Below are 24,795 nucleotides of genomic sequence, written 5' to 3'. Positions count from 1 at the left end.
CGGACGGTGAGAAAAAGAGGGGGGGGGGAAGGCTGAGAGTAAGGGCAAGGGCCCCGGCAAGCCTAAATCCTCTGCTTCTGGTTCTGGTAAGAACCCCGTGGTAGTCGTCTCTGATCCTAAGACTAATACTGTCTTTTCCGTTTCGATTTCTCCTCCTAAAGTGACCCCTTCGGGCTCTCAGGCGTCCGTTTCTGCCCCTAGGGCTCCTACGCGCACGCCTTTGCCGGCACCGGAGTCTAGTGCTCTGGTGTCTTCGTTGCTTTCCTCTCTACTTCCAGAGATTCGCACACTGGTCAGGGAGGAAATGGGTCGTTCTGACTCTCTTGCCAGCTCTGCCCCCCTGCCGGGGGTGGGTGACCAGTTTTCGCTGGCGTCTCTGCTTCCGATGTCGGCCGTTTCCGGATGTGCTCACACCGGATCTTCGCCTCTGCCGTCGGGTTCCGGCGTCCGTGACCTTCATGGACTTCACCCACCGGGACTTACTTCCCTCCTTGGCCGGTACTCGGCGGCTTCCGCTTGCGGAGGTACGCCTGAGCGTGTCCCCTCGGGGACGCGGCCAGTTGAAGGTATGTGCTCGCAGCAGCCGCTAGCGGCAGCTGCACTTCCGGTCTCCGGAAGTAGCTACTCGCTGGTTCGCGGACAGCCCATGGTCCCGTCCGGCTCGAGCAGCTCTTTACGTGAGCAGTCGTTTACGACAGCTCCACTTCCGGCTCCGGCCAGAAGTGTCAGTTCACCGGTGTGCGGGCAGCCCATGGCCCCTTCCGGTTCGAGCTTTGCACTTACTCAGCAGCCGTTTCCGGTAGCTGCGCTTCCGTCCTCGACGGGAAGTGTGGGCCAGGCCGGAAGTTCTCATGACGCTGTCACTTCCGGTTCCGGCCTAGGGCTTGCCTTCGGGCTTTCGGGCTTTAGCCCACAGGCGGCTCAGCAGCAGCTATGGTTTAGCTCTGCTGCTGCTGCCTCACTTCCGGTTCCTCCGGGGTTTTCCGCGGTTCCCGCTGCTTCCGCTGGGTTGCCGGCGAACTGTGGACATGGTCTGCCCTATGGGCATACGGGCTTTGGGCCTGTTTTGGGACTACAGTCACACACTACGGTGGTGGCTGCTAGCCCCTCTAGACCTCTGCCTTCGGTGATTGATGCACCTCAGTTTCCTCTCAGCCAGGACACGGGTGACATCTTTTGCCAACAGGAAGGACCTCAGCGTCATTCAACGGATTTCGGCTTCGAGCCTTCCTCATCCGTCGTCGCTTCGGACTCCAGGTCCGTGGTTGACGATCAGACGCTGGCGGAGGCCCCTGCTAGCTTCCGGGCTATGCTGGAGGGCGCCGCAGAGGTCACTTCTCATTATTTTCCGGAGGGAGCTTCGTCCTCGGCCTTGCATTCTGCTGGTCCGTCGGCGATGGCTGACTTCCGGTTGGCAAAGGAAGAAAACAGCTACTTCCGGTTTGAGGAATCACCCTCTGTAGCGTTTCAGCTTTCTCGGCTTTTTGCCAAACCCGCTCCTCCTGGCAGCGGGTTGCCACCGGCGCTGGTCCCGTTGCTGGTGCCGCACGGTACAGCTCCGGATTCAGCGCTGGACTATCTTGCCGCTCCTGCGCAGGCTTCTTCCTTTCTGCCCGTAGCGGCTCAGAGGAAGTTGCCTTGGCCTAAGGCGTCTCGGAACCTTCTGTCGTCTTTTGCCCTCCCGCGGGGACCTTTGTTGGTCACGCCGGGCCTTCTTCCGCTTCTGACGAAGCCTTTGAAGAGAGATTCGGTTCTGCCTATTTCTGAGCAGACCCTGGTTTCCTCTGAAGAAGTGGGCCGACAGCTGCTGGAACTCAGTTCCATTTCCGAGACCTTGCTTAGGGCGCTTTCTCGCGCTCTGACTGTGTCCTTGGCGCCCTTTACTCTTAGTAAAGAGCAGGACGCGGAGGATGTGGCCACACTGCTCTCCACTCTCGCACGGGTGAACGAAGAACAGATGAGGCTGTCCTCTCTGCACTATTTCCATGCGGTTTCGTGCAGGAGGGACTTGTTCCTTGCCCACTCTCAGTTCTCTGAGGAGTTGACTCGGAACACCCTCAGGTCTTCACCCGTGGTGGACGGTGCTCTCTTCGGCAACCTGGCCTCTGATGCCAGGAAGCAGGAGATCGACACCAACAGGGAACAGCAGTTCTCTTCTTTTGCGCTTCAGGCCTTGAAGCAGCAGAAGCAGGCTGCTCCCAAGCAGGCTGCTCCTAAGCAGGCTCAGCCTCAGCGGGCTAGGTCCTCAGCTCAGGCGCATCCTGCTTCCCGAAAGAGATCTCGTGCCCCTTCCCGCGGGTCGGGCAAGAGATCCTCGTCGGGCAGGGGTAGGGGCTCTTCCAGTGCGAAGCCCCACCCCCAATGAAGCGTTCCCGGCTTCACCCCCCCTCCGCCCTCCACTCTGGTGATGGCGGGGGGCCTTGCTCGGGCACTGTCACACTGGCTGACCTTAGTACAAAGCCAGTGGATAGTGGGAGTTGTGAGGTCGGGATTCCGCTTACTGTGGCTGGGGGACCAGGCCCCTCTAACCAGGCGTCCTCCAGCCTTCAAGCCACCCTTCTCGCAAGAGGCAAGGGCCGTCCTCCAGTCGGAGGTTGCCTCTCTGCTGGAGAAGGGCGCGGTGGAAGCGGTCTCGGACCACAGTTCCCCGGGGTTTTATGGACGGCTTTTCGCGGTCCCCAAGGCTTCGGGGGCTTGGCGTCCTGTTCTGGACCTATCGTTTCTCAACACGTTTCTGAGAACGATTCGGTTCAAAATGGAGACTCCTGCCTCGGTTCGAGACGCTCTCCGCCCAGGAGATTGGGTGACCTCTATAGACTTGACGGATGCGTACTTCCATCTTTTGGTGCATCCCGCCGACCGGAAATGGCTCCGTTTCCGGTGGGGCGACCAAGTCTACCAGTTCCGCGCACTTCCCTTCGGACTGTCTCTCGCTCCATGGATTTTTACCATGGTCGTGAGGCAGCTCTGCGCGCTGGTGAGGTCACAGGGAGTGCGGCTGCGAGCATACCTCGACGACTGGCTCATCATGGGCCAGAGCGAGGCTCTCTGCATGCAGCACACTCTCTTGGTTCTCCGGGAGGCCAGCTTGCTGGGATTCTCGGTCAACCATACGAAGTCAGAGCTCGTGCCCTCTCAGTCATTCACTTACCTGGGGATGACGTTCAACACGGTCACCTGGACTGTCCAGCCTTCGCAGAAGCGGGTGGACAAGCTCCAGGCTCTCATCCGCTCTACTTCGCTTCTCCTGCGGGCTTCACTTCGGACTCTGGCCTCCATCCTGGGGCAGATGGAGTCCATGGCCCTTCTGGTTCCACTAGGGAGAGTTCACAAACGCCCGCTTCAGCACGCGCTGAAGCCGTTCGTGGACTCTCCTTGTGTGGATTGGAACACTCTGGTTCCCCTTGGGGATTGGTTCCAGGCTGCGACCCTCCCGTGGCTGGACTCGGGATGGGTATGCAGGGGGGTTCCCATTGTTTCCCCCCCTCCCAACATGGACCTTTTCACAGATGCGTCCCTGCTGGGTTGGGGGGCTCACACGGACCGGCTCACGGCCTCCGGACTGTGGTCTGTGGAACAGAGCACATGGCATATCAACTCGCTGGAGTTGGAGGCCGTGTTTCTTGCTCTAGTCGCGTTCCTCCCTTCCCTGGCGGCCAAGCGCGTGCGTCTGTTCACAGACAATACGACAGTGGCTGCCTATGTGAACAAGCAGGGAGGCTCGCGGTCCCCCACTCTCTCCCGCAGAACGTGCGAGATCCTCACCTGGTGCTCCCAGCGGGGGATCTCTCTCTCAGCGCGTTACCTGCCAGGGAGTCTCAACACACTGGCGGATGCGCTCAGCCGCTCCGACGAGGTGTTGCAGGCAGAATGGACCATCACGCATGGTGCCCTTCTCCGCCTTTGGGCTGTGGCCCCGAAGCCTGTGGTGGATCTCTTCGCCACCAGATTCTCCAGGCGCCTTCCGGTGTTTGTCTCCCCCTTCCCCGATCCGGAAGCGTGGGCGACCAACGCCTTGGACATCCCCTGGACAGGGCTGGAGGCTTACGCCTTCCCGCCCTTCCAGCTTCTCAGCCAAGTCCTCAGGAAGGCGGAATTGGAGAGGCCGTCTCTGCTTCTGGTCACCCCTCTGTGGCCGTCTCAGCCCTGGTTTCCGGACCTTCTGAGACTCGCACGCGGCCCTCCAATTCCTCTCGCTCTGGTACCAGGCGAACTCGTTCAGCCTCGCACCGGAGTTCCTCACGGGCACCCGCAGTCTCTCAATCATCACGTGTGGAGACTGTGAGGTCCGCTCTGAGGCGGTCTGGAGCTTCCGACCGCACTTTGGAGTTGGTGCAGCGCTCACATAGGGCCTCCACCTCCTCAGTGTATTCGTCACTTTGGCGTGCCTGGGTCACCTGGTGTCAGGCTCATGGGCTGAACCCGGTGGCCCCTCGTACTATGCACGTCGCCAATCACTTAGCGGATTGGTCTTCCCAGGGGGCTTCGTCCTCCTCTTTGAAGGTTCGCAGGTCGGCCATTGCCTCGACTCTTAAACAGATTGGTCATACCATCAATGTTAGCGGGGTTGTCGCTGGGGTTATTAAGGGCGCGTCTTTGCAGGACGTCAAGCGCTCTTCTCTGCCCAAGTGGGATCTTTTCCTTGTCCTTGAGTTCTTGCGCTCGGCGGACTTCGAGCCTCTGGAGGGCTCTAGCCTCGCGAACCTTACTCGTAAGGCTCTGTTCTTGCTACTTCTGGCTTCGGCCCGCAGAGGTAGCGAGATCCACGCTCTTTCAGGCAGTCCGCAGGACATTGGCCGAGAGCGCGACGGCTCCTTGTCTTTGCATTTCCGGGAGGCCTTTCTGGCCAAGAATCAGACACCGGATCAGCCTTCTCCCTGTGTCCTTGTGAGGCCTCTGTCCCATATTGTGGCGCAGGATGACCCAGACATGGTCAATTGCCCGGTTCGGGCCCTGGAGGCCTATTTAGCTCGTACTCAGCCCATCAGGTCGAGCTCGCAGAAGCTCCTATTTATCTCCTTGAATACATCTATGGAAAGAGATATTACGAGGACTACCTTGGCCAGGTGGGTGTCAGCTCTCATAAAACAAGCCTATGTGTGGAGTCTGGCACAAAAGGGGGGGGGCTCAGCCTGCCTTCCCTCTCGAGTCAGCTAGAATGCACGAGTCCCGGGCATGGGCGTCTTCTTTGGCCGTTTTGAGGTCTCGAAGACTCGACGATGTTCTGCGCACAGCATACTGGCGTTCGGACGACGTCTTTATCTCGTTCTACTTGAGAGACATCGCCGCGGTCTGCCGTGATGGCTCACGGACCCTCCCTGCACTGGTGGCAGCGGGGCAATGCCTCTCCAGATCATAACGGTGAGTTTGAAATTTTTCTTCTTACCCACCACCTTGTTGGAGTTATCTGCTAAATATGTGACTCGGAGTAAGAATATGTAATTTAATCGAAAATTTTTAATTAAATTTTCATTTGATTAATATACTTACCCGAGTCACATAGGTAATTCCCTCCCACCTTCCCCGCTTTTAGTTTCTTTGTATTCTAGAAGTCGAATGAGGGTGTCTCGTACTGGGTACGAGATCTGTGGCGTGATACGCTACGGGAGGCAACCCAGGGTAGCAAGCTTGCTACTTTTTTAGCTTGGGTTGCTTCCCTTAGACTATAGACGGGATAGCGTTTTTTCAGGCACCTAGCATCTCGACTGCGTCAATGCTAAATATGTGACTCGGGTAAGTATATTAATCAAATTTTCGATTTTCATTCATAGGCACCTTGACTAACAAGTTATTTTTTTACCTTTTCTAGGACCATTCATGTTGACGGACCTAAGGCACCAGTACGTACTGACCATGACTGATTACTACACCAAGTGGGTCGACTTATTCCCGCTGGCTACCAAGCAAGTAACGGAAGTCTGTAGAGCCATCAAGAAGTTTGTCACTCGGTAAGTAGAAAAGACAAAACAAAGTTGCATCATCAATGTTTTTGCACATACAGTTGAACCTCCCTTTTAAGACCGCCCAAGTTAAGACTTCCTCCTTTGTAAGACCCTGTTTTCTCAGATTTTTTGTTTATTACCTCTGAAAATGTACCCCCATTTTAAGACCCCCGATTTTTCTTAGATTTTTGGACGTCTTCTTCTTCTGCGTTCGTGGGCTGAAACTCCCACGTACACTCGTGTTTTTGCACGAGTGGAATTTTACGTGTATGACCGTTTTTACCCCGCCATTCAGGCAGCCATACGCCGCTTTCGGAGGAAGCATGCTGGGTATTTTCGTGTTTCTATAACCCACCGAACTCTGACATGGATTACAGGATCTTTTCCGTGCGCACTTGGTCTTGTGCTTGCGTGTACACACGAAGGGGGATAAGCCACTAGCAGGTCTGCACATAAGTTGACCTGGGAGATCGGAAAAATCTCCACACTTAACCCACCAGGCGGCCGCGGCCGGGATTCGAACCCTCGACCTTCCGATTAAGAGGCCGACGTCTTACCACCCCGCCACAGCGCCCGTCTGGAGGTCTTAAATGGGGGGTTCCACTGTATTGTGATTACTGAGTTACCGCTGGTTTTAAGCTTGTCTTGGCCATGAGCCTCTCGTTTATACTGCATTTGTCTTTCACTCATGCATTTTTTTGCTGTCTTGTATTGTGCATGGCTTGGCATGCATGTTTTCTGCCATTTTTGTGGCAGTTGAATCAAATTATTTCACTTGCCATTTATCATAATGCAGTTTGATTGTCTCCGTAAATTGTCAACATTGAGTGTTTCATGTGTTGTTGTTTTTTTCAGGTGGGGAGCTCCCAAAGTCATACTGTCCGACGAAGGCAGAAAGTTTGTGAATGAGGTAACGATTCTGTTCACTTTACAAAGAATTCATAGGTAGTTTTAAGCTGAGAAAGGACTGTAACTTTTATACATAATGTAATAATGAATACAGTGATTTAGCATTGTGCTGGATGGTTATATAGGTTGAATGTAAACAGGTTATTTTTGTGTAACATGACTACTAATTCAGTCGTTCTAAATTTCAGGGCTAACACCTTTCCGGTTCTCGAAACATTTTTTTTTGTAGGTTCGATGGTTGATGGAGGCAAAATGTGTATTATTGAGTCACTTGAGAAAAAGTGACTCTATGTAATCGGTCAGTGTTAGTCTGTCCGGCCGGCGGCCGGCCGTCCGGCCGGCCGTCCGTAGACACCACCTTAACGTTGGACTTTTCTCGGAAACTATCAAAGCGATCGGGCTCATATTTTGTTTAGTCGTGACCTCCAATGACCTCTACACTTTAACGATGGTTTCGTTGACATTTGACCTTTTTCAAGGTCACAGGTCAGCGTCAAAGGAAAAATTAGACATTTTATATCTTTGACAAAGTTCATCGGATGTGATTGAAACTTTGTAGGATTATTCTTTACATCAAAGTATTTACATCTGTAGCCTTTTACGAACGTTATCAGAAAAACAAGGGAGATAACTAGCCTTTTCTGTTCGGCAACACACAACTTAACGTTGGGCTTTTCTCGGAAACTATAAAAGTGACCGGGCTCAAATTTTATGTGAACGTGACTCATTGTGTTGTGAATAGCAATTTCTTCCTGTCCATCTGATGCCTCATATAATATTCAGAACTGCGAAAGTGACTCGATCGAGCGTTTGCTCTTCTTGTTTTATAATTTATTAGCATACTGTACATTTTGGTACCAGGAGAGGCTGTTCTTTGACTCTACAAGATAAAAAAAAAAAGCCTCAGCTTCTGGGGGGCGTTCCCCCCAAACCCCCTGGTCGCCGTGGATCCTGGCCTTTCTGGTTTTTCACTTTTGTTTGGTGCCAGCCCTGAAACCTCATTAGAAACTCTGACCATCCACAGGAGCTGGTATCCAATCGCCAGTCGATCATTATTTACTCCTTATTCCATTTATTTACTCCTTATTCCATACAGTCTCCTTACTACTACTATTTACTAAATAGTAGTAGTAAGGGTAAGCATGCAGCAGTAAATAATAAGCATGCAGGAGTAAATAATTATCGACCGGTGGTTGGATACAAGCTCCTGTGGACCATCTAAGAATTTGCCTTCATTGACAAAGACAGTCTCCTGCCCCCTGTCCCCTAATGCTATTTCTGCATCTCTTGATCCTAGCATCTGCAATGATACGTCTGCAGTGTGCCAACCGTTTTCACAACTCATCTAGACAATTAAAAATATTAATTTACTGAATTTGAGCTGTATATGTCCATGAAGTTTTGGGATGTTTACTTTACTTTTTTTATCCTTTACAGTTCAACAAAGAACAAGTGTGCAGCACGTTTGGTATCTGTTGCGCGGCTGCTTCGGAATACGATCCCCAGTGCCTTGACAAGCAAAGCAAGCAGACGGTCAAGACAAGATTGGACAAGCTGGTGTCCCAGCGCGGCATGTCCTGGGATAACTTCCTGGATGATGTGGCTTTCTCCCTCAGAACGCAGCCACAGGAGTCAATGAAATGTTCACCTTTTTTCTTGATGTTTGGACGACACCCCAGACATGTTGGTTCCTTTCTTTTTTTATGTGTCTCTTGCAGTTGTTAAAGAGGCAATAACCTGATTTAGCCACTTCGGGTTCATGGTAGCACTGAGTAAATCTCAAACGGTCGCTCTTCTGACAGTATATGACATCTCTTCCACAGGGTTAATTCAGTACTTTACATGGAAATTCCACAACATCGCGAATTCGGCTATATATTGCTTAACACTTTCTACCCCTCCTATGTTGACAACATTTTTTTAGCCGAGACCAGCTGTGCTGTTGCAGATCACTCAGAATTGTAGTAACTGTGCAGAAACTGTGGATGAACACGCTGGAATGCAGGCGTTAGATCGACGTTACAGGAAGCGACTGAAGTGACTGTGTGTACAGATATATATCCGTACCAGGTCAGATAGAGCCATATGAGTGGGTACGGATATATCCGTACCTGGGAGACAATGAGTTAACCCCTCACCCACTCACCGAAAACACATAAACCAGTCACCCATGCTACTGTACCATTAACAGGTGTTTTGACGAAGAGAGTTATTCAGGGTTGGTGGCACTCCTTTGTCAGTGTATATTTTTAAATTGTCAAGACTTTTGTCAATTTTGGTGATCTGGACAGTAACTGGTACACTTAGCACACAGAAAGGGTTGGTATCATTTGATTTTCATCCAAGTGGATAAAGACATATTTTTATTTCATGCGGAAGGGGATGTTTTGTAGCTGTTAAAGTCTTATCCTGATTTAACTCGTAAGGGACATATCCGTATGGAAGGGGATGTTTTTGTAGCTAATAGTCTTATCCTGATGTAACTTGTAAGGGAAACATTTGTACGTAAGAGGGTGTTTTTGTAGCTAATAAAGTCTTATTCTGATGTGATGTGACTTGTAAGGAAAACATTCATATGGAAGGGGATATTTCTGTAGCTTTAAAAGTCTTACCTTGTTGTTACTCGAAAGGAAAACATTCTTGAAGCTTTACCAAAATTGTTATTCTGTGGTCCCTGCAGGTGAGTGAGGCTGCTCATGATGTGGAAACGGAAGATGCTGCAACGAATGCGGAGATGATACTGGAAGATGCTGCCAGCGATGCAGAGATGAGAGACACTGCAGAGATTTTGGGGACCCTTCAGCACGTGTCGGAAGAGAACGTTCGTGCCAGGGTGGACCTTCTGGCACAGGATGTGTTGTACCAGAAGGTGTGTTTCCATGTTGATGTTGCACTTTGTTATACCAGAAGGTGTGTTTCCTTGTTGATGTTGCACTTTGTTATACCAGAAGGTGTGTTTCCATGTTGATGTTGCACTTTGTTATACCAGAAGGTGTGTTTCCATGTTGATGTTGCACTTTGTTATACCAGAAGGTGTGTTGCCATGTTGATGTCACACTTCGTTATACCGGAAATGTAGAATTCCATGTTGATAATAATTATGAGGAATTAATTCATAAGCAAATGCCACCCGTGCACAGAATGCAGTCGGGTAGTAGATTTTGAATCCCAAATAAAAGCCTTGCCAGATGATGAGCCACATTGCTTACACGGGAATGTGCCTTTAAACATGGTTCAAATCGACAGTGCTCATTGTGCAGTTCAGGTAGTTCACATACATTATTTTCTTATGGACTTCTTGTTAATGCAGAGTTGTGCTTTATTTTAATCTAAAAGGTGAAGGAGAACCAGGATGGTGCACAAGATGGCTTCCAAAGGAGGGCTACCGAAGGGCTCAAATCCTTTCACCGGAGGAATATGGACAGAAAGGGTGGTGCCATGAATCGTTTGAGGGCAGAACCTTACAGGTAAATGATTGTTTCACAAATATGTGATCAACTGAGTAGCTTCCTTTAGTAGCATGCTACTCAAAATTGTTACCTGCATATTTTGTTTTCTCCAGGAAATTAATGTCAGCAGCTAAACCTTCAGAGAACATTGAGTTGTGGATTCCAAAATAAAATGTTGAGCTTTCCAGGATTGGATGTTTGTTTATTGTCGCAGATTTGTCGAAGTGTATGTCATTGTCCAGCAGTCCTAAAGACTTGTTTTCAGTTTACTCGGATATGTTGTCTCATTATTGACTCACATGCGAAGCAAAAGTGAGTCTATGTACTCACCCGAGTCGTCCGGACGTCCGTCCGTCCGGAAAACTTTAACGTTGGATATTTCTTGGACACTATTCAGTCTATCAGTACCAAATTTGGCAAGATGGTGTATGATGACAAGGCCCCAAAAAACATACATAGCATCTTGACCTTGCTTCAAGGTCAAGGTCGCAGGGGCCATAAATGTTGCCTAAAAAACAGCTATTTTTCACATTTTTCCCATTTTCTCTGAAGTTTTTGAGATTCAATACCTCACCTAAATATGATATATAGGGCAAAGTAAGCCCCATCTTTTGATACCAGTTTGGTTTACCTTGCTTCAAGGTCAAGGTCACAGGAGCTCTTCAAAGTTGGATTGTATACATATTTTGAAGTGACCTTGACCCTGAACTATGGAAGATAACTGTTTCAAACTTAAAAATTATGTGGGGCACATGTTATGCTTTCATCATGAGACACATTTGGTCACATATGATCAAGGTCAAGGTCACTTTGACCCTTATGAAATGTGACCAAAATAAGGTAGTGAACCACTAAAAGTGACCATATCTCATGGTAGAAAGAGCCAATAAGCACCATTGTACTTCCTATGTCTTGAATTAACAGCTTTGTGTTGCATGACCTTGGATGACCTTGACCTTGGGTCAAGGTCACATGTATTTTGGTAGGAAAAATGTGTAAAGCATGTGAGTCGTATGGGCTTTGCCCTTCTTGTTATGCTTGTTTCGGTTTCAGGGTGAGGACAACGTCACTGCTCAACACCATGTCATCATCTTCACAGGGTCAGCAGAGTGTTTCCATGACTCCCTCACAATGTCAGCAGAGTGGAGTCATGACTTCCTCACAATGTCAGCAGAGCAGGGTCATGACTCCCTCACAATGTCAGCAGAGTGGAGTCATGACTTCCTCACAATGTCAGCAGAGTGGAGTCATGACTTCCTCACAATGTCAGCAGAGCGGGGTCATGACTCCCTCACAATGTCAGCAGAGTGTTTCCATGACTCCCTCACAATGTCAGCAGAGTGGAGTCATGACTTCCTCACAATGTCAGCAGAGCAGGGTCATGACTTCCTCACAATGTCAGCAGAGTGTTTCCATGACTCCCTCACAATGTCAGCAGAGCGGGGTCATGACCCCCTCGCAATGTCAACAGAACAGTGCCATGACTCCCTCACAGGGTCAGCAGAAAGTGTTCATGGCTCCCTCACGTGAACAGCCCCCTGCCTCTTCAGCCCCAAAACAGTCAACCATCACTTTCCTGCATATGGAGAAGGAGCAGAAACCTTACCAGTGCGGACTGTGCTTTGTCATGTTCAGTTCCAATGGGGAGCTGGATACCCATATGGGTATGCATTCCCTCACCAAGCCGTACCAGTGTGGTTACTGCAAAGCAAGCTATGACAGCAATCCAGAGCTGTCGGTGCATGTCCAAACCCACACTGTGTAATGGGTTCATGCATAGGTCAGTACTGCTGATGATGATGTTGATATTGAGCCAGTCGGTCCAAGCCAGCCTGGTCTACTGTCTGCTGTCTCACTCTTGTCTCCGGGCTGTAAAGTAGTTACGGAACTGGCATCTGGCAAAGACCCCAACAAGGCAACAAACTGCTGTACAACTACAAGAGTTGTAAACGTGAAGCAATGTGTCCTTTCCACATCCATGTTGAGCCTGTGGTTGCTGTTTGAGCAGAAATGTGGAAACGTCAGATACAGGTGAAGAGTTAAACTTAAACACTAAAAGATGACATTGCAAGCAGACCAAGTAGAGATCACACAAACTCTCACCAGGAAGCATCGTTGAAAAAATTGGGAACAGTCATGGCTGACTTAGTATGCTTTGGATACCATCTCTGTCAAGACAATGGTCACAGATAAAAAAATAAAAAAATAAAAAATCTGACCATCTGCTTGCCAGTGCCAGAGATCGCATCCAAAGCATACTAAAGTAAGGTTTTTTTCCATCTGTTTTATTTGTCTCATAAATTAAAAATGAAACAATACCATTATTTTTGTTCTTGTTTTGTTCAAAATTAAACTGTTCATTAAGTACCCTTTGGTATTTCTTAATCTGGTTTTAACTTTTAACAACCTCATCACAAAGATTTGCACACGAATGCATTTGCCTTTTTTTTGTTGATTGATAGTTAAGTATACATTGTGTGAAAGATAGCATGAAAGCAAGCAGAGTAAAATTGTCAATGTAGTACATTGTTGGAAGGATATGAAAGTGAGCAGAGTAAAAGTGTCAGTGCAATATGTTAAAGGAAGGATGGAATGAAAATATGCAGCCAGTGGGTTTTTATATTGCGTCACATATGCATGAAGCGTATGTCAACTCAATCCCAGGGTTAGTGACCTTGGCAGTAAAATTATGACTGTTATTAAGTTGTTAAAGTAACACCAGTGTGTTTGTGCGTTCAGAGTTATTTCCTCACTACCTCCTGTCCAAAGGTGAGAGTTAACACTTGACTTAAAACCTGAATTTCTTGATTTAAAGTCGTATGAATGGAGCTGTATTTTCACAAGCTCAAATGTAATGAATCCAACTTACCCCCCCTCCCCCCTTCCAAACAGAAGTATTATCTCACCTTCAGCTGAATATAATGTTCTTGATGTGATAATTCTGAACATTGAATCTTGTACCTCTTTTGACATGCAATAAAGTTTTGCAGATAGGTAGATTTTTTCTGAGTGTTTAAAGGCACAGTAAGCCTCCCGTAAACCATCACAGATACTGTCAGGCTTTTACACACAGTACCTACCGCAACACGGTGGCCTAGTGGTAAGGCATCCGCCCAGTGAGCGGGAGGTCGTGGGTTCAAACCCCGGCCAGGTCATACCTAAGACTTTCAAATTGGCAATCTAGTGGCTGCTCCGCCTGGCGTCTGGCATTATGGGGTTAGTGCTAGGACTGGTTGGTCCGGTGTCAGAATAATGTGACTGGGTGAGACATGAAGCCTGTGCTGCGACTTCTGTCTTGTGTGTGGCGCACGTTAAATGTCAAAGCAGCACCGCCCTGATATCACCCTTCGTGGTGGACTGGGCATTAAGCAAACAAACAAACACACAGTACCAACACCCTTTCGTTTAAACACTCACCGCTTGAGAACATCCTAGGTGCCCAACGTAAAGAGCGAGCAATTTTCAAAGAATTTATTTTTGTGGACTGTCTGGTCGACCAATCAGGCGCCTCGTTTTGGCCGTTTTGGCGCTGGAACTAACTTTTAAAATCTAGATAATAAATTGACAGCTTGTTACACAAACATTCTTAAAACAAAAGAATTCTTATTTCATCAAAACAAGATCAGTACAATTCGAAGTTTTGAAAGTTTGAAAAAAGAAAAGCCCGGAAACGTGTCATGCAAACCATCTTTTTTGTAGCAGACGATGGTTGTGCCTAGCGCCCGTTCCTCTGAACAGCCAACTGTCACCGCTCTAGTTCACACGGGTTCACGATGGCTCAGGAGTACGCAAAAATAAATTCTTTGAAAATTGCTCGCTCTTTACAGAGGGCACCTAGGATGTTCCAAAGCGGTGAGTGTGTAAATGAAAGGGTGTGTAAAAGCCTGACAGTATCTCTGATGGTTTACGGGAGGCTTATTGTGCCTTTAAGTTTGTACAACTGTAATTTATTTTCTCTCCATAAATGTTGTTCTCTGTTTCTCGCTCTCTTTTTTTCCCTGCCTATCTTACATTTTCTGTCCCACCCTGTGTGTGTGTGTGTGTGCGTGCATGCATGCATGAGCGCGTGTGTGGGTGTGTGTGTGTGAACAGTTGATAAGCAACTGATTAACATCACCAGCAGCACAATAAGCACAAGTTGCAGACAGAACCTGAGCATTGCAAACTGTCTACATGTTTACATTCTTTTCCAGGCACAGGTACATGTGCAACGCAAAAACAAAGATGAAAATGAGTTAGTACATGAATGTTAAGATAAGATAAGAAGGCTTTAATTTTCATTTTACATAAAGATGGAAAATGTTCTTTCCGCACCAAATCGGATTTTTGATTAAAAAAAACACGCTCAAAAAACATAATCAAACAAAAATACACTACTAAGATAAACTTATTTCCTGAAAGAAATTCTTCAAGTCTGGTGCATAAGAGGCAAGTCGATCAATGCACTCTCTAATTTTTACCAAAAGGAAAACTTAACGAAAATAATTTATGACCAGAAATTATTGTAAAATGTTTAGAAAATTAAATGTTATAATAATTGATTCAGAGAATACTTGTTTCGAGAAATCCTAAGCAGGCAGGATTGGAGTAAAACAGGAGCCTATTTTCCGCACTATTCAGCTTCAGCCTTTGTGAGAGAATCCTGTTGGGAATCCTTTGGAATGCATGGTCGTTGGGGCAGGTGGTTGTTATGAAGGGGATCAGCTCGTTACTCCCCCGGCTCGTTACTCCCCATTAGGGTTAGGGTTAGTAAACAAGCCGGGGGAGTAACGAGCCGGGGGAGTAACGAGATGCTCCCGTTATGAAGAGGTGATGGTCAGGACAGGTTCGACCTTACTTGCAGAGAACCGACCTTCCCTGACACTACAGTATTCTTTTGGCTTTCCAGGTAAATATTGCTACTTAATTGACATGACTGTGTGTGTGTGTGGGGAGCATCTCGTTACTCCCCCGTATCGTCACTCTCCCGGCTCGTTACTCACCCGGAGGGCCCCAAAGGGGGGGTATCATCACGATCACAGGAAGAGAAATTTTAGCTTTCACGATCACAGTTACCTTGATTTTTGTTTTCACGATCACGAACACCAGTGGCAAATCACGGTCACGGTAAAAGTTGCATGTACAGAAAGCACGTGTCAAAGTAAACACAACCACACAGTAATTCGCTCCTCTGGATCTATTGTTTATTCAACACAAAGTGAGAACTGTTGCACTTTTTTATTATTATTTTTTTAATTCTCTTTCATACACACATAGAAATACATATCATGATTTGTAATCAGTAACAAGAATGTTGTTTTCATTGTTCTCTCTCTCTCTCTCTCTCTCTCTCTCTTTCTCTCTCTCTCTCTCTTTCTCTTTCTCTCTCTCTCTCTCTCTCTCTCTCTCTCTCTCTCTCTCTCTCTCTCTCTCTCTCTCTCTCTCTACACTCATACACATTCAACTCCCACACCCTCACTCACACACATGAATATATACTTGCACAATTTCACATTTCCAGAGCTAAATCTTGTAAACCCATTTTCTCAAAAACTATTGGGTGGATTGAAATTAAAGTACATGTATGTGTGATGGGTTCTTTATTTTCAAATTTGCCATACAATTTGAGGCCGGTACACCATCTCCTGGTTTCATGGCCTTGAAAAACAAACAGGAATGCTACAGGCCAAAAATGGTTTTACCTGAAAGAAGCGCGAGTCTGAGCCTGCAAAGCAGGCAAGCCAACTAGGGGGGCCCCCCCGGCCATTTTTTCAAAAAAACGGTTAAAATCTGTGCAATCTGGGCATCATTTTCAGGGCTGTAATAGTGTTGTGATCTTGTTAAAAATCCCATTTTAGCCTCCCCCCACCACCATTCAACACACCTCCAAACTGGTGAAAACAACACTACTGTGCGCTGGCTTCATTGAGACCGGCGCCCGGTCGCGTTGCGCGATATTCACACTTCACCGGAATAAATTTGACTTTACCGGATTTTGAAAACGACTTTATCGGATTTCCGGCAATTACCGGAAAAGTAGCCACCAAAAAAGTAGACAAAATCCCCAACGAACATGACTTTGATCGTCTTTGACATGAGGATCAAGTGACCCAAACTGGCACGTCTCCCCGCCATTGTTTCTGAATTTAACCCATTGTTGATATTAAAGTTTACAGGCGCTAAAATAAATCCAAGCTTAATGCAAAGAAGCGACAATTAGAATCTATGCCAAGAGTGTCCACGGTGCTGGGATGAAAAACACATTTCTAGTTTCGGTTTTGGCTACACGCAGACTCGATCTCGAGCCAGTCGAGGTCACACTGAGCGAGTGACAGCCGGACGTGGCAATGTCGACAATGTCAATGATCTCACGGCTCAAACTCAAAGATCTTGAACAAATTTCAAGATCTTTGCCTACATTCAGAACAGTCAAATCATCGAGCAACATAGATCAACATACCTTGATATTTCGTCTTCGGAAAACCGACCCGTAGCCTGACCTTTCCACCAAGGAAGGCATTCTCGCCGCCTGCTTTGGTCTGGCTTGAATCCACAAAATATAACAGAAGTTCGATGACAGTACCGCTGCACGCCATTTTTGATCTTCGAATTCGAATTTGACTGAATGCACTCAAAACTTTTGCACGAAGCCCTTCCATTGGATGAAGTTTGGCAGACTTTTGCAATTTGCCTTCTGATTGGATCTCGTCTGAATGTGTTGTTGCTTCCCTTCAATCGGGATTGGCTCCTTGACGAATAGAGGATCATAGAGTGATACAGCTGTGAAAAATGTACGTTGAAAATAAAATGCTTTGCAATAATGCCCATCACGATCACGAAAACAAATCACGATCACGAGACTTGACTCTTTTTTTGTCATCACGGATCACGGGCAAAGTCCCATCACGATCACAGAAATGAAAATTTCGGCAATCACGGTCACAGAAAGGTCAAAAAACGCCAATCACGATCACGATTTTAAACCCTTTGGGGCCATCCACCCGGCTTGTTATGTTATATGAAGTCTTATATCGCGCGCGTATCTCCAGACTCGGACTCAAGGCGCAGGGATCTATTTATGCCGTGTGAGATGGAATTTTTTTACACAATACATCACGCATTCACATCGACCAGCAGATCGCAGCCATTTCGGTGCATATCCTACCTTATACGGCCTATTATTCCAAGTCACACGGGTATTTTGGTGGACATTTTTATCTATGCCTATACAATTTTGCCAGGAAAGACCCTTTTGTCAATCGTGGGATCTTTAACGTGCACACCCCAATGTAGTGTACACGAAGGGACCTCGGTTTTTCGTCTCATCCGAAAGACTAGCACTTGAACCCACCACCTAGGTTAGGAAAGGGGGGAGAAAATTGCTAACACCCTGACCCCGGACAGGGTCGAACTCGCAACCTCTCGCTTCCGAGCGCAAGTGCGTTACCACTTGGCCACCCAGTCCCAGGGTGAGTAACGAGCTGGGGGAGTAACGAGCTGATCCCTGCGTGTGTGTGTGTGTGTGTGTGTGTGAATCGGTATTTAAAAACAGGTATTTATCAAGAGTCAGCATTAGTTAATTCCTGCTAAAATGTCTGAATAACGTGCAAAGTATTCTCTATGAATGAAACATTAAAGGAGTTTATTCAGCAAGGATTGCACATATCAAAACGAAATAATTGCCTTTGGGACTCTTAAAAATGTATTGGGTGAGTTTGTATAATTATTCTTGATATTTTGGTGTTATTGTTGAATTTACATATTGACATTTGTGGCAGGAACCAAACTTGTTTCTTTTGTTTGTTTAACAAAAGTCACCCTCCATGTACCAAAAAATTGTATAAGGAGTAACACATCTTGAAGCTATAACGTGACAAATCTGTACATTTTATGTGAATGCTGAGGGTATGTGTATGACCAGTCGAATCCGGTAAAAAGATGTTTCCGTTATTTTTGTTTTTAACATCAAAGAGTTCCAACAGTGCAGTCGACAGAACACAATGAGCTGTTTTGATATTTAATTTGCAATTAAGGTAATATTTATGTCCATATTCAGAGTATTTCTCTCAGGTCATTTGATTCTGTACGATGTTCTTGCAACGCATGACTTCCTCTTGTCTTGCACACCCGCAGTCGCAGACGATTCCAATTTCCATCAACGCACAGGCGAAGGGAAAATGTTTCTGTCTTCACCGACTGATTTCAATTTCATTGACATTCGTTCTTTTACTTGATTTTTTTAAAGAATTTGCAGCGAAAACAAGAATTAGTGTTGAAGCTCTGCAGGCAGATCTATCCATTACCATGATTGACTTCTGTTTTTTGATTTTTTTAAATATTTTTTTTTATCTGGAGGGGCCAGATGCTTCACTGTGCCACGCTGTAATACTGAGCAATACAGACATTCGTTTTTCCCAAAGACTGTAGTGGCCTGGAACCAATTAGATGAAGAAACTGTAACCTCAGCATCGGCCGAGAGCTTCAAGTCGGCGCTGGCAGTAGCCAGACGATGATAAAGAACTAGCTGCGCACCCCCCACTCCGCTGCAACAATGCCAGATATCTGGATGACTTGTTCTACAAGTGCAGCGTAACAGACAGATACAGATACAGTGTGTAGGCTATATATTTCAGTTGTCACCGCATGATAGTGATATCAAACTCAAAGGAAAGAAATTGATAGACAATTTTCGGAAATAACTCCGTCAGGTTTGTATGGGTTGTGTAAGAGTGACCTTTTCTTGCAAAACCTCATACAAACATAGGAGGGGCCAATCACTAGCGAGGGGTGTGAAGGAAACACATGCATGTTTTCACATGTTTCCTTCACACCCCTCGCTAGTGACTGGCCCCTGAAATGTTTGTACCAAGTTTTGCAAGAAACAGTCACTATCCCAAACCCCATGCAAACCCGACAGAGTTATTTAGGAAAATTGTCAATTGACAGATTGAGCACCAAAATGAAATTAACATTTCCTATCACACACAAGGTCTTGACGTAAAGTACCCAAAACAGAAAGAAATTTCCCTCTCGCCGAGACTAATACTAATACTGTAGTAATAGATTTCCATGTAGGCTTTTGACATAATTACTTCCATGACATGTACTGGACTTGATGAGTGCCTGGTCGAGGGCGACTCATTCCTGCCCGGAGGCAGTCCAAAATTAATCTGTAAACAATTTGCAGTTTTTGACTTTGTGCATGAAAGTGAATGAAACTTGGTATTTCTTCAAACGGATAGCTCCCTGAGGCTCCATGCACCTGGAGTTGTCAGTTCCAGTAACTCTAAGGAAAAATATGTCTGGTAGTGATTGAAACTTCTTTGAATTGTATTGTGTTTTGTCATGCAGTTGTGTCTCATTATCTGTTTTTGATTCTGTGTAAGGTTTCGTCATCACACAGAGCGTTGGTCAAGGCCATGTCTTCAGCGTCCCCAGAGTCAAGCCAGGTTAAGGAGACGGTCAGCATGGAACAGCAGCAGGGGCAGTCACCCAGTTCTTCCATCCCATCACAGGGTGATTCCCCCTTCAGTTGGCTGCCTGGACAGAAGGACCAGAAGCCGTTTCAGTGTGGTCTGTGCAGCGTGACCTTTGACATCAACGTGGAGCTGGTCTCCCATGTCCACAGACATTCCCTCACCAAGCCATACCAGTGTGGTTACTGCAAAGTCAGCTACGACGACAACCCACAGCTGATCGTTCATGTCAGGACCCACACTATGATGGTGATACGGGCGCCCACCAGCACCGCTGACGTCACTGGAGTGCAGCTGATCCAGACCTGTCAGCAAGATGCTTCAAAACATCCGCTGGTTGCTGCTGCCCAACATCTTCCTCAAGACTCGGGAGCAGTTGTCAGCACTGGTACAGATCACACCATGCTGGACAACTTGAGTACGGATGGCATTAAAGCAGGCAAAGTCTCTCTGCTGCGCAAGATGGTGGAAGCAGAGGTACCCGTGTCAAGCGGTGGTGCCAGAACTGCGGGAACACTTCCGCCCCTCAGTGATGATAGTTTGACGAAGAAGGCTCAAACAACTAGCCTGCAGACAGACGCAGTGGTGGAAAACACCAAGCACTGTCAGCAAGAAGTCAAGTCCGAGGTCGTGTCTGATGAAGACACAGATGCTCAGGAAGAGGTGGAGGTTGCACTGGATGTTAAGACTGAAAATGATGTTGAAAACTGTTCAGCAAAAAAACAGGCTGAGCTGACTCAAGTTGTTTGCTCAAACTTAGCAAGTGATTCTGGAGGTAAGCAAGGTAGCCAGAATAGCACCTTGAAACCTTTTGCCTGTGATATCTGTGGAGCCCGTTTCAAAGTTGCTCGTTACATCTCAGACCACAAGCGCCATGTTCACCAAAAATTGCGCCCAAAGTCAAAGAAGAAGTGTGGCCTTAGTGAAGAGGAGAAGAAGCAAAAAGAAGCAGACAGGCCTTTCTACTGTGATTTATGTGGAGCTCGTTTTAGACTCGCTCGCTATGTCACAGATCATAAACGAATAGTTCATGAGAAAAAGCGCACCCCCAAAAACAAGAAAGATGAGTGTGAGACAGATATATGTGACACTGACAGACCTTTTAAGTGTGATATGTGTGGAGCTGGGTACACAGCTGCTCGTTATCTCACATGTCATAAACGAAGAAAACATAAAGCGGAAATTCCGACACGAAAGCAGGAACAAGCCGCTGGTGACGATGAGGGCTACGGACCTTTCCCATGTAAACATTGTGGAGCTTTGTTCAAGTACTCTCGCTATGTTCGCGATCATGAAAGGATAGTTCACAATATATGGGTGGAAAAACCAAGACCAAAGCAGGCCTCACCGCGTCTGTGTACAACCTGTGGAACTTTTTTCAAATCAAAAAATGATGTTTACCGGCACTTCTGCCAACCAAAGGAGTGCCATATCTGTGGGCGCAAGCTGAAAACCAAAATGACATATGAAAAGCATATGAAGATCCACAGTGAAAACCCTAATACATGTACATGTGAAGTTTGTGGACAGTCCTTTGGCAGGATGGCTACACTAAGGCACCATCAAAATGCCCGACACTTCAAGAGCAAACCCTTTAAGTGCAACATTTGTCAGAAGAGCTTCAGTTCCCGCCCAGGGTTGAGCCAGCACAAAATCCGTCATTTTGGTGTAAAAAAACACACATGCGTTCACTGTGGTATGAAGTTTTACTTTGCACATAGCTTGCAGCGGCATGCTCTTACACACACAGACCTGAGACTCTATCCTTGCAAAATGTGTTCCAACACCTACAGAAGTTCGACTAGTTTGATGTACCACACGAAACACACGCACCAGTACTGTCGGTCTTCTAACTCTCCAGCTTTAGGTTTCAATGAAAAAGATGAATAACAACAGTTGACATTGATTCCATGCTGCTTTATAATAACAACACATTCACATTGGGACATTGACCACATGAACTGATGAAGGCTTTTCTTCACTTTACACTTTGCAAATGTCATGTGTTCAGTTCGATTTTGAATTAGTCATGGGTTTCTATTCATTGTCTCAGGATTTTTGTGTGCCCAGACTTGCTCTTTCTTTGCTTTTTCTCAAGTGTCAAGTGTCTCCCTCTCTCTCCTTTTCTCGTTGTGTGATGATGCGTTTAATTCTTTCTTGGTTCAGGGAACATTGCACAGCGATATAATATAATAATTCTTTTCAACGTCTAAGATTAAAAACAGCGGAAAGTTGTCTAAAAGGAATACATGGTCGAAGCACACAGTGTCAAAAAAAGAAGGCATGCACAGTACACACACTACATCAGTACATGCAAGCATAGACCATTTATACTGGACCGCCAACTAGCTCTCTCTCCGCTCTTTCTCTCTATTACGAGGTAGCGGCCCCTCGCATTTAGGAACGAAGAGAGGTACAGAAAAGCGTGCTATCCTTCTCAGCGCAACTACTACCCCGCTCTTCTTGGCCTTTCAGAAATCAGGGGGATGTCATATCCGGTTTCGATTGTAAACATGGACGAAGTTGCCGAGGTAAGTTCTGAAAATGCTAAAATAAACTCAGCTAAAGTTGAATGGGAACATGTTTTTCGATGAGTTTTGTTAAGTTTAGTTTGGAGTTTTGGAAAATCCAGTTCATTGTCACCTCCCATTGTCACAAATAACTGGAGCGTGCTTTCTTTTCACTGTCTTTCAAACCGGACGCTAAGCGCCCCTGTGAAAGTCGAGCGTCGTAACCTCGAAGGGTCACGTGACGAGTTGGCGGTCCAGGCTATTTGGTCTATGATGCAAGCTAGGAATTGTAGTGTGTCTTTACCAAGACTAGAGACAGACAGACTCTTGGACTATATAACCTTTTGCATGAAATAATCCATCCGTATTTTCAGGAAACAGTTGAATTCTGTTACCTAAGCTTTGTTTTTCTCAGTCCAGCAGCCCATTTTTGCTATATATGGTGGAATAGAACAAAGAGTCCTTATTAAGTGTTTTCTGGATGACTTAATGAACTGTCTTGGGTGTCGCACCCTTTCTATGCTGATACTTGATCACAGCATTTGCGTTCATTTTGATTTTGGCTGCACCCCTAATAACTTTTTAACAGCCTCAAATGCAAACAAGTATTTCAAATTGTTTGCTTTATCTTATATACTTATAGTTGACAGATTATATATGTTCTGCGCGAGGTTAGAATCCGGTACCATTCTAGAATGGACCGGGTCCAGGTTGGAATTCCAACCCTGCGCAAGTACAGAGGTGCCATTCTAGAATGGTACATGCGTGAAGCATCGCGAGAGTGAATAAAGGGGGCCGTAATGTTTGTAGGTAAGACAGAGTTGTCTTCCCTTGAATTATCTCCACCTGCACCTTCCCTTTGATAAAATGGGGCTGATTTGTCTACCCCTGAAAAAAATCCTTTGGCGATCTTGCGATGTCATGTCATGTCAAGAAAGTTGACACTCCTGAGTACGCAATAAACAAAGGCAGACCATAGCAAGGGGGACTATCAGGGCGGTAATGTTTGCAGGGCAGTTGTTTTTGTGATGAGAGCCGGTTGCGGCCGCTTGCAATGTCAGCGCTGTCTCCCTCTCGGAAATGTCCGGTTTTTTGACAATTTTTTTGACAGACAGACAGACAGACGGTCAGACCGACTAACCGACAGACAGACCAACAGAAGGACACAGTGAGTTATAGAGCTGTTGTCACAGGTTTAAAAAAAGTTGACATTAACAAAAACAGAAATCAACAACAACTTTTGTCTGGTTTTATAATATTATGGGAAAACATTGAAAGCAATTCATAGTAGTAGTATTACCACAACAAATACTCTCAAAGGGGAATTCCATGCCTAAAAGTTTGACAGTTTTTATTTAATCTATCAGAATCCCTACCTTCCAAACTGTGATATGCCCACGTTTCAAACTCCTACAACCCTGCATTACTACTACACAAAAGAACAAAGTTCCAAGAATTATATCCTGGTGCACATTTATTTGTAGAGGAAGTACCAATCATTCAAGAGAGTTCACTTGATTTACAAATGGATTGGAGGTCTGTCATTTCCAAGCAACTGAATTGTAGCTTAAAATCAGTGAATACCCTTTATTTCTGACCAAGCCTCATTGCAATGACAGTCAATTAATTTTTCTCTCCAAAATCACAACATTATACCATGTCATACTTTCAAATAACCTCTAATTGCCCTTGAAAAAAATACAGGCTCCTGACGTTCTCAGTGCCCAGTGACGGCAGAGATTGACGAATTGCAATTCAACCGTGTAGCAAGATGACACCACTTGAACCAGAGGTCAACTAATGATTAGTAATGACATTCCAATTCACAGCATCTTGATTGACAAGCTTGATTTTCCGTAATAACTGTGGAAAGTCAGAATTTTCAAAAATTTTCCCTGAAAAGCATAAATACTCGAAGCTCAGCGTTCACAAATGAATCAAATGAAAGAATGAAATCGATGATTAGATGCCACAAGACCTTATGTCGAAATACAAACGCCAGTTATGGGATGATATGTCATTTTGGAGAAAACAGAGACGATTTTCTACAGAAACTAGCCTCGCCTTTGCCGATTTTCGTGGGGCCCACTGCAGCCAATTGCTTTCGTTGTGGTCGGCGCTCATAACGAGGGGTTTGCTATGGCTGCGAGTGTTGTGGTCAAAGCAGCACCGCTCTTAAGCGGCACGTGCCTAATAGGACGTTAAAGCTAGTTAAAAAAAAAAAAAAAAAAAGCCTTTCCCTCGCTCAAACTATATAGTCATATTCAATCACATATTCTTACCTCAACTCACATAAATGGCATTAACTTCAGTTCATTGCTAAGATATTGAAGTAGTACTCGACCCTGGTAAGGGGGGAAGTAACTCCCAAAGAAAACAAAGTCCGTAGTCAAGGACGGGAGTCACCTCCCCTACCGGTAACCCGCGCATGCGCGGTCCTACTACCGGCCGGCATTCCACCCACTTCAACACTCGAGCACAGACGTGTTGTGGTACTCCGGCATCTTTTTTGCCTTGGCCTTTTGTGGAA

General features: G+C 46.3%; 2 protein-coding genes across 3 annotated transcripts in view; both read left to right on the top strand.

Moving 5' to 3' along the window:
• LOC138971715 (uncharacterized) overlaps positions 1-13,297 on the top strand; it is a 35,517-nt gene extending 22,220 nt beyond the window's left edge. For both annotated transcript variants that reach the window (XM_070344498.1, XM_070344496.1), the window contains exons 7-12: positions 5,810-5,948; positions 6,798-6,852; positions 8,289-8,534; positions 9,532-9,720; positions 10,188-10,318; positions 11,354-13,297. In XM_070344498.1, coding sequence (XP_070200599.1) covers positions 5,810-5,948; positions 6,798-6,852; positions 8,289-8,534; positions 9,532-9,720; positions 10,188-10,318; positions 11,354-12,065 — 1,472 coding nt within the window. In that variant the 3' untranslated portion in view covers positions 12,066-13,297. The remainder of the gene's footprint in view (positions 1-5,809; positions 5,949-6,797; positions 6,853-8,288; positions 8,535-9,531; positions 9,721-10,187; positions 10,319-11,353) is intronic.
• Positions 13,298-18,255: 4,958 nt separating this feature from the next.
• On the top strand, positions 18,256-24,429 carry LOC138971721 (zinc finger protein 678-like). Its single transcript, XM_070344508.1, has 2 exons — positions 18,256-18,312; positions 19,666-24,429. The coding sequence occupies exon 2, from the start codon at positions 19,699-19,701 to the stop codon at positions 21,643-21,645; it is 1,947 nt and encodes a 648-aa protein (XP_070200609.1). The 5' UTR covers positions 18,256-18,312; positions 19,666-19,698; the 3' UTR covers positions 21,646-24,429.
• Positions 24,430-24,795: the final 366 nt, after the last annotated feature.

Source organism: Littorina saxatilis, linkage group LG7 (assembly GCF_037325665.1).
Source record: "Littorina saxatilis isolate snail1 linkage group LG7, US_GU_Lsax_2.0, whole genome shotgun sequence".
Lineage (NCBI taxonomy): Eukaryota > Metazoa > Mollusca > Gastropoda > Littorinimorpha > Littorinidae > Littorina > Littorina saxatilis.
This window is presented reverse-complemented; position numbering and strand designations above follow the sequence as displayed.

What these genes read in the sequence shown, in the direction of transcription:
- LOC138971721 (XM_070344508.1), top strand. Translation starts at nt 19,699, where the DNA reads ATGTCTTCAGCGTCCCCAGAGTCAAGCCAGGTTAAGGAGACGGTCAGC.